The sequence below is a fragment of the Dreissena polymorpha genome, chromosome 9 (assembly GCF_020536995.1).
Source record: "Dreissena polymorpha isolate Duluth1 chromosome 9, UMN_Dpol_1.0, whole genome shotgun sequence".
In the NCBI taxonomy this organism is placed as follows: Eukaryota; Metazoa; Mollusca; class Bivalvia; order Myida; family Dreissenidae; genus Dreissena; species Dreissena polymorpha.
This window is the reverse complement of record NC_068363.1, coordinates 50,309,325-50,330,797: the sequence shown is the minus strand read 5'-3', so window position 1 is coordinate 50,330,797 and position 21,473 is coordinate 50,309,325. Positions and strand designations below refer to the sequence as shown.

The following is a 21,473-nucleotide window of genomic DNA, read 5'->3' as shown; positions in this document are numbered from 1 at the left end:
ATTTAGAGTTATGCTCCAGACAAAAAATAACTATGAAATTAAATCAAGGGAAATAATTCAAAAACTAAGGTAGATAGAGTTATGGTTCTTAGTCACTGCACTTCTCCTACTTGCCATCTGTTAATATTTTAAGTTTCATGTAAATCCCTTCAGTAGATTGAGAGTTATGCTCCGGACAAAAATTTACTCTGAAATTACATAAAGGGAGATAATTAAAAAACTAAGGAAGATAGAGTCATGGTTCTTAGTCACTGCACTTTTTCTTCTAGCCATCTGTTTATATTTAAAGTTTCAAGTAAATCCCTTCAGTAGATTTAGAGTTATGCTCCGGACATAAATTTACTATGAAATTAAATAAAGGAAGATAATTCAAAAACTAAGGTAGATACAGTTATGGTTTTTAGTCACTGCACTTCTCCTATTTGCCATCTGTTTATATTTTAAGTTTCAAGTAAATCCCTTCAGTAGATTTAGAGTTATGCTCCGGACAAAAATTTACTATGAAATTACATAAAGGGAGATAATTCAAAAACTAAGGAAGATAGAGTCATGGTTCTTAGTCACTGCACTTTTCCTTCTAGCCATCTGTTTATATTTAAAGTTTCAAGTAAATCCCTTCAGTAGATTTAGAGTTATGCTCCGGACAAAAATTTACTATGAAAATAAATAAAGGGAGATAATTAAAAAACTAAGCCAGATAGAGTTATGGGGACCGTTTCAATAAACATCGTAGTACACATTTATGATAAGATACATTTTTCGAAGAAACATAATTGCTTAAGTCCATATCATATGATTATAATTTTTCAGTACTTCATTAATTAAATTGGCATCTCAAGCGCCGTATATATTTGACGAGCATGGCGAGCTAGTTTGTCTAATTATTTACATTACAAAATTCTCTTGTAAGTTAAAATTGTCGTACAATTGTTTATGAAATGGGCCCCTGGTTCTTAGTCACTGCACTTCCCTGACTTGCCATCTGTTTATATTTTTAAGTTTCAAGTAAACCCCTTCAGTAGTTTTAGAGTTATGCTTCGGACAAAGTTTTGGATGGACAGACAGACGCACAGACGGGCAGGACCAATTACTATATCCCCTCCGAGACAAAATTCGGCGGGATAACAAATTAACGTTCTATTTACAGGGTGTTATTTCACCAATACAGGTTTGATGATAGGAAAAGAACAAAAGGGGACCAATGTATAGGAAATGTAGAAGCATAATGCACTGCAGCCACCCACACATACCATAATGCACTGCAGCAACCCACACATACCACAATGCACTGCAGCCACCCACACATACCATAATGCACTGCAACCGAACAAACATACCATATTGCACTGCAGCCACCCACACATACCATAATAGACTGCAGCCACCCACACATGCCATAATGCACTGCAGCCACCCACACATACTATAATGCCCTGCAGCCACCCACACATACCATAATGCACTGCAGCCACCCACACATACCATAATGAACTGCAGCCACCCAAACATATCATAATGCACTGCAGCCACCCAAACATACCATAATGCACAGCAGCCACCCACACATACCATAATGCACTGCAGCAATCCACACATACCATAATGCACTGCAGCAATCCACTCATACCATAATGCACTTCAGCCATCCTTACATACCATAATGCACTGCAGCCACCCAAACATACCATAATGCACCGCAGCCACCCACACATACCATAATGCACTTCAGCCATCCACACATACCATAATGCACTGCAGCCACCCAAACATACTAATAATGCACCGCAGCCATTCAAACATACCATAATGCATCGCAGCCATCCACACATACCATAATGCACTGCAGCTACCCAAACATACTAATAATGCACCGCAGCCATTCAAACATACCATAATGCATCGCAGCCATCCTCACATACCATAATGCACTGCAGCTACCCAAACATACTAATAATGCACTGCAGCCATTCAAACATACCATAATGCATCGCAGCCATCCACACATACACATAATGCACAGCAGCCACCCAAACATACCATAATGCACCGCAGCCATCCACGCATACCATAATGCACTGCAGCCACCCACACATACCATAATGCACTGGAGCCGCCCACACATACCATAATGCACTGCAGCCACCCACACACATCATAATGCACTGCAGGCACCCACACATACCATAATGAACTGCAGCCACCCACACATACCATAATGCACTTCAGCCACCCACACATTACCATAATGCACTGCAGCCAACCATACATACCATAATGCAGTGCAATCATCCACACATACCATAATGCACTGCAGCCACCCACACATACCATAATGCACTCCAGCCACCCACACACATTATAATGCACTGAAGCAATCCACACATATGATAAAGCACTCCAGCCATCCACACATACCAAAATGCACTGCAGCCACCCACACCTACTATAATGCACTGCAGTCAACCACACATACCATAATGTACTGCAATCAACCACCCATACCATAATGCACTGCAGCCACCCACACACATACCATAATGCACTGCAGTAACCCACAGATACCATAATGCACTGCAGCCACCCAAACATACCATAATGCACTGCAGCAACCCACTTATTCCATAATGCGCTGCAGCCATCCACACATGCCATAACGCACTGCAGCCAACCACACATGCCATAATGCACTGCAGCCACCCACACATACCATAATGCCCTGCAGCCACCCGCACATACCATAATGCACTGCAGCCACCCAAACATACCATAATGCACTGCAGCCACCCAAACATATCATAATGCACTGCAGCCACCCAAACATACCATAATGCACAGCAGCCACCCACACATACCATAATGCACTGCAGCAATCCACACATACCATAATGCAATGCAGCAATCCACACATACCATAATGCACTGCAGCCATCCTTACATACCATAATGCACTGCAGCCACCCAAACATACCATAATGCACCGCAGCCACCCACACATACCATAATGCACTTCAGCCATCCACACATACCATAATGCACTGCAGCCACCCAAACATACTAATAATGCACCGCAGCCATTCAAACATACCATAATGCATCACAGCCATCCACACATACCATAATGCACTGCAGCTACCCAAACATACTAATAATGCAACGCAGTCATTCAAACATACCATAATGCATCGCAGCCATCCACACATACCATAATGCACTGCAGCTACCCAAACATACTAATAATGCACTGCAGCCATTCAAACATACCATAATGCATCGCAGCCATCGACACATACACATAATGCACAGCAGCCACCCAAACATACCATAATGCACCGCAGCCATCCACGCATACCATAATGCACTGCAGCCACCCACACATACCATAATGCATTGGAGCCGCCCACACATACCATAATGCACTGCAGCCACCCACACACATCATAATGCACTGCAGGCACCCACACATACCATAATGAACTGCAGCCACCCACACATACCATAATGCACTGCAGCCACCCAAACATACCATAATGCACTGCAGCCAACCATACATACCATAATGCAGTGCAGTCACCCACACATACCATTAAGCACTGCAGCCACCCACACATACCATAATGCACTCCAGCCACCCACACACATTATAATGCACTGCAGCAATCCACACATATGATAAAGCACTCCAGCCATCCACACATACCATAATGCACTGCAGCCACCCACACCTACCATAATGCACTGCAGTCAACCACACATACAATAATGCACTGCAATCAACCACCCATACCATAATGCACTGCAGCCACCCACACACATACCATAATGCACTGCAGTAACCCACAGATACCATAATGCACTGCAGCCACCCAAACATACCATAATGCACTGCAGCAACCCACTTATTCCATAATGCGCTGCAGCCATCCACACATACCATAACGCACTGCAGCCACCCACACATGCCATAATGCACTGCAGGCACCCACACATACCATAATGCACTGCAGTCACCCACACATATCATAATGTACTGCAGTTACCCACACATACCATAATTCACCGAAGCCACCCACACATTACATAATGCACTGCAGCCACCCACACATACCATAATGCACTGCAGTTACCCACACCTACCATAATGCACCGCAGCCAACCACACATACCATAATGCACTGCACCCACCCAAACATAGAATAATGCACTGCAGTCACCCACACATACCAAAACGCACTGCAGCCACTCACACATACCATAATGTACTTGAGCCACCCACACAAACCACAATGCACTGCAGCCACCCAAACATACCATAATGCACTGCAGCAACCCACATATACCATAATGCACTGCAGTCACCCATATATAATAATGCACTGCAGCCATCCACACATACCATAATGCACTGCAGCCACCCACACATACCATAATGCACTGCAGCCACCCTCACATACCATAATGCACTGCAGCAACCCACACATACCATAATGCACTGCAGTCACCCACATATACCATAATGAACTGCAGCCACCCTCACATACCATAATGCACTGCAGCAAGTTTGGGAGGCTTGTACAGCTTGCTGGACTGGTCGTCATCGTCTTCCGAGTCACTGCCTTCCTCCGAGTCACTCGCAAGCTATAAGACAAGGACACAATACAAATAAGCCTCGCTATGGAAAAAGGGGCTCTATGCATATGCATAAAGTGTTTTCCCAGATCAGCCTGTATAGCCTATCCAAGCAACAAATTCAGGTCTGTCTTTCACTTATGCTGGCTCTATATTGCAAACATTTCTTGTATACCTTACTGATGAAAGACAACCAGACTGTACGAGTGAGCTGCAACATGACCACATTTGACCTATGAATGTGACTTTGACATTGATCAAGGGACAAAGGTCATGCATGCAATACCCCATCTCTACATGCTGGGTATTTGAAGTTGGATATTTTTTTTAATTCCTGATGTACCATGAAATACAGTCTAGGCAAGCTTAGGCAGACACACACACACACAAACACTCAACCATAGTAACAGCTATATTTAGCTAACAAGAAGCAGGCTTTACCAAAAAGATCACAGACTCTATCAAAAGCAGTTGAGTAAATTTCTCTGATTTGACACTTTTTTCTTGCAATACACTACAATATAATTTTCTCTGTCTATCGAAAAACTTGTTCTGTCATGTTCACTTGTGAGACTTATTGCACGTAGCAGCAAACTTTACAAGGAAGGTTAACACTATGAAGTTCTCAATTCTGCACAATAGAAGCATTTAATACAATTAAAACACACTTAAACACACTGACCTGATACTACAAACACTGAATACACTTTAAACTAATTACAGATAAATACAGGAGAGACTGAAAGGACAAAAGTTGCTCACCTGAGATACAAAGGATCTGACTTGCTCAGTGCAGCCCCAAGATATCCTTATAACAAATGTTTTGACCAAGTTCCATGATGAGTGAACTATAAATGTAACTTTTAGAGTGCTAACAAGGTTTTACTATAGCCATATTAGGATATATTCCCCTACCCCTGTAGGCCATGTTTTTCAACAGACCGAACTATTTTCGAACTGATCCAAGATATCATCAAAACAAGTGTTACGAAGATTGGACATTTAATGTGACTTTAAGAGTGTTAACAAGTTTTTACTAAAATCATATAAGGAAAAATGCCCCCCCCCCCTGGTGGCCATGTTTTTCAACCAACCGGCATCATTTTCCAACTCATCCAAGATATGATTGGGACAAATCTTCTGACCAAGTTTCATTTAGATCAGACAATATATGTGGCCTCTAGAGTGTTAACAAGGTTTTACTAAAGTAATATAGAGCCATATAAGGAAAAATGCCCCTTTGGCAGCCATATTTTTCAAGCAACTGGAACCATTTCCTACTCGGCCAAGACATCATTAAGACCAATCTTCTGTCAGACCAAATTTCATTAAGATCGTACAAAAAATGTGGCTTCTAGATTGTTAACAAGGCAAATGTTGATGTCGCTACACCGACAAAAGGCGGTCAAAAAAGCTCACCGTGAACAAATTGTGATCATGTGAGCTTACAAATAGCTTCAAAGCTTTTCCCCACAATATTTGTCTGTTTCAAGGACTTTGCATGATCTTAAAATGGCATTTTTACAACTTTAGTAAAGATAACAGTTGGCTTATGGGCCATTTTGAAACAGTTATCCTTACATCTAGTGGTAAAAATGCCATTTTAAGATCATACAAGGGTAATACTTCTTGGGAAAATAAGTCTGCGTGTAACTTGGTCAATATAGTATGCCAAGCCTATGAAATTTTGGGAAGATAAAAAACAAAATTGAGATATTTGAAGGGCAATCAATGAAAAATGTACACAAGAATTTTGTGAACACATTCAGAGCACTGAACTCAACAAATTACCGACACATCACACCAGCGTGTTTTTTTTCCATTCAAAATTTTTTCCATTCAAAATCGAGTTCTGTATTCGGCTCCATTCACAATTGAAAAAAGTATATATTTTTCCCAAATGGGACCTAAACATTCCCAATTGAAGGTTTTCAAAACAATTTTTTTTTAGATCTAAACAATTTTTTCTCAATTTTGAAGGATTGTTTTAGCAAAACAACAACATTAATTTCCCAATTTTAGTAAAAAAGCCACAATTTTTCCTTATCAAAAGGGACCCTAAAATGGTGAAAAAACACTGCACCTTATACCCTTCACTTACTGTAAATTTATAGAAATTTGTTGGTATGAAATTTCGTGGTTTAATAAAAAACAACTAATTCGTTGACATGTAATTTCATGGATTTCAAATAAAAAACAACTAATTTGTTGAAACGCAATTTTGTGGATTTCAAATTTTCGGGGAAGACTTACCGTCATAATTATTAAAATTTTACTAAAACAACCAGAGTAATAACGAAGCATAATCTGCTTATCTGTGTTGAATGCAAGACTCGAGGTTTATGTGCACTGAAGCATGAAAGTGTTGCAGATAATTGTCGATAAGAGCGATAAAGCGGCGCACTTGTGGGTCCCCACTCGCTAATTGCCATCAATGTTGTTTTAACAATATTTGTAAATCACAGCACAATTGGTCCCCTAGTAGTTACAATTGAGTAATAAGGTCCCCAAAATACAAGTGTGAAATCTGTAATGTCTCTTTTAAGTTTAATTGGCACTAATTGACATATGTGATAAATCTGCAAACTGTTAATTTGACGACGTCCCGTAAAAGAGGACAGTCGTTGATGTACAGTTTATAATCCGTGCTTGATTATAAAAGCACTATTAACCAAAAACTTATCATTAAAACAACATATTGCATTAACTAGCGTATCTCAATCAAACAATGTCTCTTTCAAAATGGTTGAAAACAGGAACAGTACAGACACGTTCTCCTACTATAGCAGGATTGTCTGACCCTGCAAAGGCTCAGTCTATGACTGAAGCTTTATTAACACAAGCCACTAACGATTCAGTAGAAGAAATGGTCAATGGATGTAAACGGAAGCATGGGGAGGATGGTTCTTACTGTGATGAAACCTGGGCAAAAATTGCGAATTACGCAATTGACAACGGGTCTCCAAGGCTTCGAGACACTTCTCAGCAAACATGGGGAAGAAAGTGAGCGAGACAACGGTCAGAAGCATGAGAGACCAGTATGTCAAACAAAAAAAAGAACTTGGAGAGGACATGAAATTGCTTTCCAAGTCCCCCAGAGGCGCCCCTGCCATGTTAGGCGAATGTGATGAGGCGGTCCAAACCTACATCAAGAACGTTTGTCTCCAAGGTGGCGTTGTCAACTGAGAACTGTGAAAGCTGCTGCGGAAGCTATCGTCACGAAAGCGGCACATCACCGACGAATGGAAAGTATGGGGGTCCTCTGACAATTGAAGACACGTTGGCACGCTGCATATTATGACGAATGGGCTTCGTGAAAAGGAAAGGGATCAAGGCGCTAAAAACCCTCCTGCAAGACATCAAAGTCATTTGCTACGAATTTCTGGCAAAGGTCCATGGTGTGATCAAGGAACACAACGTGTCGCATTCTCTCGTCATCAACTGGGATCAGACCGGATGTCAGGAGGCGAGTGGACCATGGAATCTAAAGATTTGACACAAGTCAACGTTGCCGGACATGGAGACAAGCGACATATCACCGTGCTCCTCGCTGTCGCCATGGGCGGTACGATGCTTGCTCCGCAGGTCATCTACGCCTGGAAATCGGACCGCTGTTTACCGCGTGGGGTCAGGTTTCCAGATGACTATGACATCCCCTTCAATGAAAACCACTGGAGCAACAAGCAGAGTATGCTTCGGTACGTGAAGAATGTGATCATCCCGAGACTCATTGCCTCTTCACAAGTGTGAGCAGCAAGCCATAGCCATCTTTGACGTGTTCAAGGCACACCGGGGACAGGAAGTGATGCAGTTGCTGAAGGCAAATGGAATCACGCCACTGTTTGTACCAGCTGCATGTACGGATCGACTTCAGCCTCTGGACTTGTCCGTCAACTATGAGTACAAGCAACAGCTGAAGCAATGCTTCCATGGCTGGTACTGTGAACAGGTTGTGTCCCATCTGGAAAAGAAGGACGGCGATCCATCTTCTGGTGCAAACGTGGACTTGAGAACATCCACATTGAAGCCCAATCACGCTAAGTGGCTCATTTTCACCCATGACAAGATGTCCGAGCGTCGGGACTTGATACAGGCGGGTTTCCGAAAAGCTGGACTGACCATTAGTGCTTAAATACTATTAATCTGCACGTGTTTGTGGGTATAATGGTGCTTGAGAACTATTCTTGGATAAATTTCATGTGTGTAAATGCATTTGTATGTGCAATGAAATATTATATTTAACTGTAAGTATCAATATGATTTGTTATTTGTGTTTAATGCTAGGCATTATATTTATTAACCATAATGAATAAAACGTATATTTACTATGATGAATTAAAAAAGAAAACTCACACGACTTAAGTGTTTTATTAATGCACTGGATGGCGAACAAATTGATATTTTATATAAACACACTACTTGTTATTCATACTGAGTAATCATTAACATCGTAGTTCTTATCATACTAAGAAATCATAAACATCTTAGTTCAAACATGTATAATTTACCTCAAATTAGTGGAAAGTAACAACAACATTTTCAATTCGGAAATATTTTAATAAGTCAAGATAAAGTGTAATGTGACCTACTGAAGTGAAGTAACTATTACAAAAAACAAATATCTCGGACAACCGACAACAATACAAAATGTCGGAAATGACATTCGCCAATGACCGATTTCGGATTAAAAATGTACCAATGATCGTTGGTACTTGAATTCGTGGTTCGGCGGACCAACGAAATCCACGAAAATTTGTACCACACAAAATTTAATGATTTTACAGTACCTTGCTTTCGAGACTGTCAGGGTTGGCCTTGAATCTCATTGGGTCATCTGAGGCTGAAATAACAGATCAATGTTGAATGGATCAATTAGATTTCATAGAATGGTATTTCAATACAAGCATTAAGGGCCTGAGATAAATATTGCTCTGGATTTATATTTAGAACAGGGGTTGATGTACTCATATTTCTGAAGAATTGGTGGATTTAATAATTGCAAAGCTTATTGTTATGCTAAATGTTTTTGCTCATTAAGTTTTACCCTTCTTTTTTACTATGGCAAACAATTGCTATAAACATATACAGTTCTACGTAAGATTGTCCAAGTTTACCTGCCCCACCAGTTGCAGCCAGCCTTACTACCTTATCCACCTGATATTTCAACTTCTGATCAATTGGTCGCATCTTTTCCAATACCTGACAATAACAAAAATAATGTGTTACAACTTCCATCTATGAAGTTGGTGGTAATCACTAAACATATAAGCTTTTTTGTTAGAAATCATGTTTGCTGAGAGTCAGGGTTGACTTTGAAACTTTAACTGAAACTTCAAACTAGATCAGTGGAAGAATTTTAGACACAATTCTAGACTTCATGGTAGGCTAACCCCTTACACCGCCAACCCGTCATAGCATTCACCAACAGAACTCTTCACTTTAAATAAAACCCTGACCATTTAAGAAATACTTGTGAATGTATAGGAATTATGGAATTGAAAAGAAGCAAATCATCTGAAATAAGGAAAGAATCACAATCCTCAATTTCCAAACCTAAGACACTGATTAGCTGCAAACAGCATAAAACCTGAACAGACTGTGAGTAACTTGTACGCTGTTTTGGTTTTATGCTGCTCACATATAGCCATTTTAACTTCTGAGTGGGAAAAGGGTTCAACACAGCCTAGGGTATGATCTCACAGTTCTTATCTCAACCAGTCTGAGAACAGTCTCGTCTCCATGGATACTCTGCCCACCGGCCTTCCGTAACATGAGATACGTGAGGTTGACGAGGTAGCTTAGCAACATCTGATACTTCACCTCCAGGAAACTGATTCCCTGGAAACAGAAATGAGCTGCTTTCTGGGGAAACTGGATTTAAAGCAGTCTGCACAGGCTAATCAGGGACAACACTGGATTTAAAGCAGTCTGCACAGGCTAATCAGGGACAACACTTGATTTAAAGCAGTCTGCACAGGCTAACCAGGGACAACACTGGATTTAAAGCAGTCTGCACAGGCTAATCAGGGACAACACTGGATTTAAAGCAGTCTGCACAGGCTAATCAGGGACAACACTGGATTTAAAGCAGTCTGCACAGGCTAACCAGGGAAAACACTGGATTTAAAGCAGTCTGCACAGGCTAATCAGGGACAACACTGGATTTAAAGCAGTCTGCACAGGCTTATCAGGGACAACACTGGATTTAAAGCAGTCTGCACAGGCTAAGCAGGAATGACACTGGATTTAAAGCAGTCTGCACAGGCTAAGCAGGAACGACACTGGATTAAAAGCAGTCTGCACAGGCTAACCAGGGACAACACTGGATTAAAAGCAGTCTGCACAGGCTAACCAGGGACAACGCTGGATTTAAAGCAGTCTGCACAGGCTAACCAGGGACAACACTGGATTTAAAGCAGTCTGCACAGGCTAACCAGGGACAACACTGATTTAAAGCAGTCTGCACAGGCTAACCAGGGACAACACTGGATTTAAAGCAGTCTGCACAGGCTAACCAGGGACAACACTGGATTTAAAGCAGTCTGCACAGGCTAATCAGGGACAACACTGGATTTAAAGCAGTCTGCACAGGCTAATCAGGGATGTCACTTTCCGCCTAGACTAGATTTTTGTTAAGAATAGACTTCCTAAAAAAATCCATAAAAGCGGAAAGTGGTGTCCCTATGTGAACATTAAGTGTTCATTAATGTGTTCATTAAGCCCCGTTTTCCCAGACCAAGGCTTGAAAATGTAGCTATCTTTGCTAAAAGAAATTTTGTTTGTTTGATTTTAAAGGCCACTTATCAATCCATGTCCCTTTCATAAATTGCAAGTACATAAAAACATACAATATTTCTCAGAAAACTTAACTCAAAACAAAATAATATAGTTTTTATTGAGCATACAGTCAATCTTGTATTAAGAGACCACTTAAGGGAGTAACCAAAAGTGGTCTCTTAATAAAACGGTCTTTAAATAAAAAAAGGCCATTTGGGAAGAATGTGGACCTTCGATTTTAAATCCAGATGAATGTAGGATTATCACCTTTTGACACAAGGATTTCATTTTTTGTAATAAAGTGAATCTAAATATAAATAAAATAAATAAATAATGTTTTACTTAAAATATGTTTTATTTGTTTTCTCTTATTCTCAAATTTACTTAATTGGGTTTTTCCGACTCAAAACTCATTCGCAATGTTACTCTTAGACAATTCCAATACCCGAATATTCTCATTAAACGTTAACACTTTCCGTTTGGACATTTTAATTTCTGCATGTAAGCTTATGGAAATCTGACTCGATTATGTTGCATAGGGAAATAAATACAAAAACCTCGATTGAAAACTAAATAAACAGGCCTGATTGGCAAATTTGCTAACACAAACTAATTAGCATAATTACAATAAATTCTTTTTTGTGAACTGATTTCAACACATATTTCAGATTAATAGCTTATTTTTTACAACTCTCGGGAACACTCTGAAAATGTTGGTCGCGTCGACGCATTGTTTCTGCAATAAAATCAGCAATTAATTAGTTTGTCACTTAACGTCCCAGATTGTAAACTCTTTCAATCCTAAGACTGTGCGTCAATACCTCACTGTATTATTAAAGAAAAAAATTATACGCAGTCTGCATCAGAAACGGTCATCGAGACAAAGGAAAATGGCTTGTGTGAAAACAAAACAAAGGTGCAATCTTATCATACATCTTATCGGCTTAGATAAACAATTCACACTGATTTGTCCCTGAACGGTCAACAGATTTACCACTTTAACCTCAAAGTGGTCGCTGAATTAAAGATTTGGACATCAAAATACCTGAAAATCAGCAATCGTTGGTCACGTAAGACAAAAGTCGTTTAATACAATATGAAAATATAGTGAAAACTCTCGGGGGAATTCAAAGTGGTTGCATAAGACAAAAGTCGCTTAATTCAAGTGGTGGCAAGCACAATAATGACTGTATAACTATTATAATACTATTAGACCTAATAAATAAATATCAGCACATAAAATATCTGCAAAATAAATTTAAACAAAGGACAAAATTGTCACAAAACCAGGTTTTCAATTTGAAAAAAAGTCTGATAAAGGGAGACAATTCAAAATGTGCATTGTTACTAATTGTTCCTAGTTATCCCCCTTGTGTAACCCTTGTCAAAAAAGTGGGCAAAACCCGGTTTTAATCCGTGTTAAAACCGTGTTAAACCCTGCGGTATTGGCACCGGGTTAAAGCGTGTCTTTTAAACACACTTTTTGCTTACCGACTTGGTTTTTTGTAGGTAAAACCTGGATTTCACTCACATAAACCAACACGCTTATACCTTCTTATACCAACTTAAACCAACTAAAACTAACTTAAACCCACTTAAGTGGGTTAAAAGTGAGTGTGTTTTCCTTCTGTATGTTGGCTTTTAAACCCGCTTCTACACATCAAGTCGGTTTTTCCTGTTCTTAAGCGAGTTAAAAGTGGGTTTTTGTTTGAGTGTTAAGTGAGCTAAATGTGTGCTTAACTCAGATTAAACGCAGTTAAAACACGCTTTAAAACCGAGTTTTACCAACTTAAGTTGGTTATAAGTTAGTGTGCTCTCCTTCTTTATGTTGGCTTTTACACCCGCTTCTACACATCAAGTCGGTTTTTCCTGTTCTTAAGCGAGTTAAAAGTGGGGTTTTATTTGAGCATTAAGTGAGCTAAATGTGTGCTTTTCACAGATTAAACGCAGTTAAAACTAGCTTTAAAACCTGTTAAATGCTCAGTAAAAACCCACTTTTCATCCACTTGAAAACTGAAAAACTTTTTTATGATAAGAACAAAAATATCATAAATTAAATTCTAATTACTTTTTTTTAAACGATAAAACACAAAACTTTACATATATATCCATATACACAGCATGATAAAACTATTTTGACAGACATGGCATTGTTATAATAAAATATAATAGTGTTATAACATAACATTGAACACAAAGAAAGAACTGAAAAAAGTAAGATTGTATGGAATAAATACAAACAAGAGATGTGGATGTGTTCGTCAGAAACACAATGCCCCCTACTGCACCGCTTTGAAATAAAATTTCTATTTATCATTTGGCAGGTATAGAAATTATCTCTCTTTGCTTATTTCTTCCATTGGATTTTGACCTCTGACCTTGAAGGATGACCTTGACCTTGCACCACTCAAAATGTGCAGCTCAATGAGATACACATGCATGCTAAATATCAAGTTGCTTTCTTCAATATTGCAAAAGTTATGACCAATGCTAAAGTTTTCGGACGGATAGACAGACAGACAGACAGTTCAACTGCTATATGAGACCCTACCGGGAGCATAAAAATAAGTTAATGTTGTTGAAACAGGTGCAAATCTATATAACAAAGTGAAAACAATGGTTAAATAATCATTTTAACAGCACATTTTATTTACAAAGACTTCAGTCTACTTGTGCATCAGCCGCAGATGCCTTAAACAACCTCTCATCTTTTCTTCAACATCAACCGAAGGCTTGTCAAAGGTTTTGGCTATGACATCTGAAAAAATATGATAGACTATTCATTTTAAAAACATGCAAAAAAACAACAAAATCTGTTCTTAAATAGAAAATACTCTAGCCAGAAAAAGAGGTTAAATATTTGCATATTAAGGAAGTCAACACAATTTAAATGAGTTTATTACTGATTGTCCTGGAGACAGTGACTAGAGACACAGACAAAGTTTTTCAATCCCTTACTTCATGAATAAAAAAAACAACTATTGTTAACTGTCACTTGGATTATAAAAACTCCCCCTTTTCACAAATGATGTAATAAAATGATATTTATGCGACTGTAAACAGTAAGTGATCTGAAAAATATTTGTAGAATGTGTATTGAATTTCTATATGGATAATTGGTACTTCAAATTTTTATGATGAAGAAAAATTACCAATGATTGCATTTCTCTCAGCAGCGGGGAGGCTTGGTCTTGGTGACCCCTTTGTAGTTGTTGCTCCCTTCATGGAGCAAGTCACAAGCTGGTGGAAAGTGAATAGTCGGCACATGGCCTGTGCGATGGCCATCACCTCCCTGGTTTCATGCTGGATTTCAGCTTAAATGATACTCTAGAACCAAAAAAAGAAAAGGAGTTTTGACAAAATATTTACATTTGGTAATTTTCCAAAGCTTGTAATTTACTTTCATCACATTTCAAACTCTAAAAATCTTTGTCACATTGGTCAGAATTGTGACGCTTTTAAAATGCAATAACCTGTATAGTTTTACCTCTCAACAAATCCAGCTTTCTTGTTCAACGACAGGGCGAGGTTTGCCCACTTCAGTTCCCCTCAAGTTGGCCAGCTCGTGCAGGGTAAAAGCCCGGTGTAAAAGTCCATACATCAGGTAGTATGATTACCCCTTTTGCTCTTGGGGCAAGAGTTTAACCTTCAAAATTAAAATATGAGGGAAAGAAATCTGTTCAGTAGTAACCAGAAATATCTATAAATAACAATAAAGATGACAATAATCATAAAACACAACCACAATAATTCACTGTACCCAACATTTACACTTTGTCATGTGTATGTTCATCTATTTTTGCTTCAAATTGTGTTGTTTTTCCTTTAAGTTGCAATACATTAACTTATCAATTTACATTTCCCAGTGACAATACATAAATATAATAATGATCATAATTAATTCAGTAAACTAAATAAAAAAAGGATGAAGAAATGACAATACAAACCTGTTAAAACTGTTCTTCAGTATTCCAAAAAAAAAAACAGTTGAACTTCTTTTCCAACAAACTTATTGTTGATTTCCAAATTGTAGTAAAATACACATTGTTTTCATCACACAATACTTCATGCTGAAAGTATTTCAATACATTTTACAGAACAATTATAAGTCTTAATGTTAATTTAATTTAGCTCAATTCAATTGCTGAAACCAGCTTGTTTTTCAAAAGTTGTTGTTTTCAAATAATTTCCTGTGCAAAAAATTGAACCAATCAAAAGTCTTATACCTTATTCCAGCCTTATGTCTGGGCAAATCCTATCAGTAGCCTTATCTGCCCCTGATAGGTATTGTCTTGTTATTTTGTTGACTGTTTATGTAACACAGGTCATGTTTGGCATCTTATTATTTTATTGCAAATTAAGAAAATGGATACAATGGTATCATATGAAAATATCAAAATCTTGCATAACTTATGTACACAAATTAATAGATTATTTCCAAAATAATGTTTCCAATACCATAATTATTTAAATATGCAGATTTAACAAGTAAATACTGTTTTAAACAAATATAAACAATCATATAAGATTGTTTTAAAATTAAAAAAAAATAAAAATTTTAAGACATAAAACAATCATAAGATATTGTTTATAATAAAAACAAATATAAAGAAAAAAATCAAAGCGAAACACAAACTCTTTCATTTTCAGGTATAAAACTAAGTTTTATCATTTTTATAGTTTTTGGCAGTGATACTTGTTGTCCATCTGTGAGCCTGTGATGTTCTGAAAGAGCCATTTTCATCCAATATTCACTAAAAAATTATGGGGAGCACACACATTTACAATAGGGACAATGGCAAACAAGCTGTAAAAAAGCTCCTTTACAATTGACTTGTATTATATAATGGCTATAAACATGAAACAAAGACCTATTTGAAGAATTCTTGTTTTATTGATGAGTATTATTTATAAACAAAAAACCAACTTATTGAAAAGTGTGTTTAAGTGAGTCTTTTAGCCTGGTTTCAGCTCTCAAATTATTTACAAAACGACCAATTTAAACTCGCTTAAACCCACTTCTGTTTAAAAAGGATCAACTTCTGTTGTAAAAGACTCGCTTATAAAACAAAAAGACACACTTAAACACACATAAACCAACTCATAAATAAAAAGGCTCACTTTTGACACAAAAAAACTGACTCCTTACAGAAAAAAACTCGCTTAAACACACATCTTCTTAAAATAACCAACTTTAAACTCAGTTAAGCACAGTTTAGCGCACATAAAACTCGCTTTTAATAGCAAAAACCAACTTCTGCTGAGAAAAACTCAGAAAAAACACAGTTTTATGTTGGTTTAAGTGTGTTTTGGTATGAAAGTGGGTTATTTTTTGACAAGGGAAAATTCAATCTATGTTTAGTCGTGGCGACTTTGATTTCGACCGAATCATAAAATCCCGACAATATGCTCCCGTGCACTTGGTGACAATCATTTTGTATAAGTTTCATTGAAATCCGTTGAGAAATGAAGGAAGAGTTACTCTTGGAAGAATTGTTCCGACCGCCCACCCACCCACCTGCCGACATTCACCAATCCAATAACCAGTTTTTTCCTTCATAAAAAGCTGGTTAAAAAACTCAACATTCTGCAACGTATTCTGGAAAGACCTTGTCAAATAAGTAATACTATGTACACATTGGAAATAAGGAAAGTGTAAACAACGTACATGTTGCACTGCATAAACGCAATACAGACCTTGGATGTGTTGAACTCCCAAGCCACGGCTCGTTTGCAGAGATCATTGACATGATTAGTGGAGTCTTGACATTTAGCTTGAATGTCCTGCAACAAAGCAGTGGCCTTCTCAAGGTCACCATCCATAACTGAAAGCAAACAAAAACTGTTCCTAATGGTGATACATAAATTATTAAATACTTTGCAAGCTATATTTTGGCTAAATTTTACGTTTTGATATTTTACCCTTTATAAGAACCAAAATCAGTTTTATTCAAATAAATATATAAAATTGAAACATTAAGTGAATTTACAGCAGTATTTTTTTTTTGGGGGGGGAATAAACATGGGCCTTTTGTGCATTGGGAAAAATTGTGTCATGAATGAAATTGGGATGTTTTTTTGTTTTTTTTAATACTATAACATTGAGCATATAAGAGTCTTTTACTTAGAGGCAAACTACCAAATATTACTTGATGATCGAATACTGGTATGCAATGAGTACAGCGTCAATTGTTTATATGAATAAAAGCATGTACATGTACTTGTAAAATACCATGCAGTATGTGTGTATAAATTACTTAACTAGATGTATATTTCTCACTTTAAGTTGTTGAGTGAAACAATATTCTATTACCAATTTTCGAGTATACGTAGTTGTTTACCAAATAACACACGTGTATTGGTCTATTGCTTTAAGGCATTTGTCTGACAGGTTTTATGACCTTAATCCGGTTGTTCAAACGCATGATCAAAGTGTCAATAGATAAGAAAGGAAGAATTCTCATAAAATAGAATTGTAAAATAAACTGTCCAAAAATTGAGTCCCAAAAAAGCTGATAGTTGAATTATTGCAACTCACAGGCAGCTGTATCATAAATTTGCCCCCCCCCCCCCCCGAGCTTACCCTAGGGGTTCCAGATTGTTAAATGTACACACCTATACCTATGTATTTTTGTCAATATTTGTTGTTGAAAAGTCAAACCATACACAAATACACAATAGGGTGGGGGGGGGGGGGGGTTTAACCTTAAAATATATAAGTTAACCTGATCCGGTGTAGAAAATAGAAACTATTGCATAATTAAATTATCTGTTGCCTTGAATTTGTTTTAAAAACTGTAAAAAATGTTAATGATTAATTAAAACTTTCCTTATTTTCCTCAAAATCCGGCCCTTCACGCGATCTTTTTCACCTCAAAAAAGGCCAGGCCTTTTCCCCAAATTCACATTAAAAAACCTGCGCTTATCACACATGGTCATAATATTTTGTAAAATTTTAATAATAAGTTATCAAAAAAGTCGTTATTAACCAGTTAACGGCTTCTTTGAAATATAAGAAACACTATTTACATGCGATAATTTTTCCCAATTGAGCCAATTATGCGATTATTTTTTTCCCAAAATGGGGGTTTTCACGACGCGAAATTCCCAAAATTCCAGTGTGGCGTTTTCCCAAAATGGAGCAAAAAAAGGCGGGGGGGGGGGGGGGGGGGGGGGGGGGGGGGGGGTAGTTCTTTTTGAATGCTCTTAGCTTTTATGAATACATACGTACAGCTCATATTCTTCTTCTTGATAAGGCCTAATTCAATGTAAAAAAATAATGTCTCACATATGTCCATCAGATCGAGTTCAATCAACCTAATACATCGTTACAAACACAATAAATGTTACCATTGACACCCATTTGCGTGTATTTTGTTGAGAAATGCTCAAAACATAAACTTGATAACAAATCGTTTATGGCAGAAGTTGTGAATTGTCGATTAGTGCAAAGCGAAAGAAACGGTTACACTGCACAAATTGTTTTCACAGTAGTATCTGACGATCTGGTCTTGTGGTAGCAGTTGAAATTGTATTGCGTATAACAGTGTAGTTTGAATTAGGACACATTCTTATAATTATACTCCCTGCGATCGGATAAGTGGTAGAGTCCGTGCTTTTAGATACGGCATTGTAGAAACAGTTATTGCGCTGTAAACTAATTGAACTGAAAATCGGGAAAAAACTGGATGTAGTGTCGGGTGTTCTTACATGCCTAGAGATAAGGCTGTAGTATGGAATACTTAATAAATATTTTATTTTTTCATGCTATACAATTTAGTATTTAATTTATAAACGGAATGAAATAAATATTAGCATAAACGTATATAGATGTATGTCTACTTATGTACATATTGTAAAGCTTGATACTGTGTGTGATTATGAAATAAATATTAAAATAACAGTGCATAGATGTATGTCTCCTAGTGTACATATTGTAAAGCTTTGATAATGTGTGTAAATATTGAAATAAATATTAAAATAAAAGCATATGGAACCCCTCCCTTGCAGTTGTCTATCTGTATGGTCGTTCGTTAGTAAGAGACAGTGGATTGAGGGAGACGTTTAAGAGTGTTGAGTGCTTGAGGCTGTCTGTATTAAAGACTTTGTTGACTAAAGAGATGGGTGAAAGTGTGTTATGCGTAGGGAAGGTTGCGTTTTAAAGAATCGTTCTGTATGTGAGTGTGATCTTTGTCAGTGTTGTTCATGGTGCTGTGCAAAATGCGGATGTGTTGGTGTGATAGGTGTTTTGGAGAGATTTTTCATTTGATTATTGTCACTGATTAAAATGTAATGATTAACAGACAAGAATAACAAGCGAATAATATATATATATATATATATATACAGGGATCATATTTTTTTCGGTTTTATCGGTCCTAGACCGATTGGGGTCATGAAAGACCGATTGAAAATCCCAAACAGTCGGTCCGATTCTGTTTGCTAAAATTCCCATGTCATGAAATCGATTACACCCTGTACATGCTAACATACCCTTATGACATTCTTATCTCGATTATGTGTGATAAACCATTCGCTGCAGTCTCTAAACCGGTCAGGGCCGGTTTATTGCACGTGAGACCAAAAATCAAAACTTGTGAACAACGGATTAAAGACGCATCCGAAAAGACGCGTCTGAAAAATAGCGCTGTAACTAAACAAAACATGCCGATACATTTTCCACCAGCGTAATAATCCGGTTATATAATTATGAATGAAAGTCGCGGATCTGATCGACAGAACAGCCGAAAGTTATTTTTATGGGCGAAACTTCACATAAAATAGTTCACAAGAAAAATATTATGCATTGTATTAATCTTTAGTAAAACCTTGTTAGAATCGATAATAATTCGTGTACTTTATACTTCGTTGTTGAATAACTCACGACCGGAAAATTAGATGCGTGGTTTTAAATGTTTCGCTCTCGCGATTAAATCCCTACGCATCTAAACTATCAGCCGTGGGTTATTTGACAACAAACTATAATGTACACGAATACTTTCTTAATTATTTGGTGTGTTATTGTCAGTAGCTAACCTACGCACAGACATTTGTTTGGTTCAGTGCATGTTTGCAAGCTATTATGGAGTCGACAACAATTTAAAACATCGGTATAGACTAACACAGATTAAATATTGACATCGATGAAAAAGTCTGATAAAACAGCACACGAAACAACAATGAAATAGCAAATGATAAAACCAGTTGAGAAAACTCGTTCCGTTTAAAAAAATGCCTAAGGGAATTTTACTTGTACATTTATTATACCACCTTCATGAATGGCAAAATCAATGGTATATATTTTTACGTAATTTGTAACGATTTCGGACATTAATTTTTCGGATACTTTTTCCCAATTTATATCCGGACCGATTGATGTTGCGGGAAAATATGATCCCTGTATATATATATACTGGCATTTCCCCAGGAATTTGGTCAGGCACTGTGGCTGGCGGTTGGTGTCGAATCTGACCGCTATTCATATACAACTAACATAAGTATTAATTAAAATTTGAACAAATTATATACAAAATTTCTGTTCATTTAAAAAAAATATTTAATATTTGAAAATAAACTTTCTTAAAAACAAAAATTGTATGTTCGGAGAAAAGCATAAGTAAACCGTTTATTGGTTCATGTTGTTGTAAACACACCGCATGCGTTCCTTTAATTTTTCTTTTGGTTAATAAAAACTGTTCCATATGCAAACAAGTTGACATTTACATTTACGGTTGATGTGTTTGAAACTTTGATTAAAATATTTCTTCTGCGAGCACACCATATAATGTAAGTTATATTAATTTGCTCATTATAGATATATTGACGATCTATTTGTGTTAATTCATGCCAGAAAATAGTTTATTTTACCAATAAATCAGTGTCCGGAATCCAGGCGGTAACATTTCTATGGTTAATCGTGAAACCAGTTGCAACTCCCAGGACCCGGAGGGTCAATAGCTGGGAGTTGGATTATTGATTTACCTTGATTTACCTTGATCTTCGGGCCGTAATATTAGATAAAGTCTATTGTGGCCCCTCTTCTTTAAAATGTTATACGCGACATAGTGCGC

At 37.5% G+C, this 21,473-nt stretch overlaps 1 protein-coding gene and 1 long non-coding RNA gene across 2 annotated transcripts in view; both read right to left on the bottom strand.

The window, feature by feature from the left end:
- The window catches only part of LOC127844938 (neuroguidin-like), a 39,887-nt gene that overhangs the window by 13,814 nt on the left and 4,600 nt on the right, over nt 1–21,473 (bottom strand). Inside the window, exons 2-6 of the mRNA XM_052375505.1 lie at nt 17,101–17,228; nt 10,327–10,464; nt 9,741–9,825; nt 9,414–9,466; nt 4,539–4,635 (exon numbers count right to left, since the gene is read on the bottom strand). Of these exons, the coding sequence (XP_052231465.1) occupies nt 4,539–4,635; nt 9,414–9,466; nt 9,741–9,825; nt 10,327–10,464; nt 17,101–17,226 (499 nt within the window). The 5' untranslated portion in view covers nt 17,227–17,228. The remainder of the gene's footprint in view (nt 1–4,538; nt 4,636–9,413; nt 9,467–9,740; nt 9,826–10,326; nt 10,465–17,100; nt 17,229–21,473) is intronic.
- Nucleotides 13,514–14,984, bottom strand: LOC127844939 (uncharacterized). The gene is made up of 3 exons (XR_008032978.1): nt 14,891–14,984; nt 14,556–14,730; nt 13,514–14,161 (listed from the first exon to the last, which is right to left on the bottom strand). It is a non-coding gene; the product is annotated as an uncharacterized LOC127844939 (long non-coding RNA).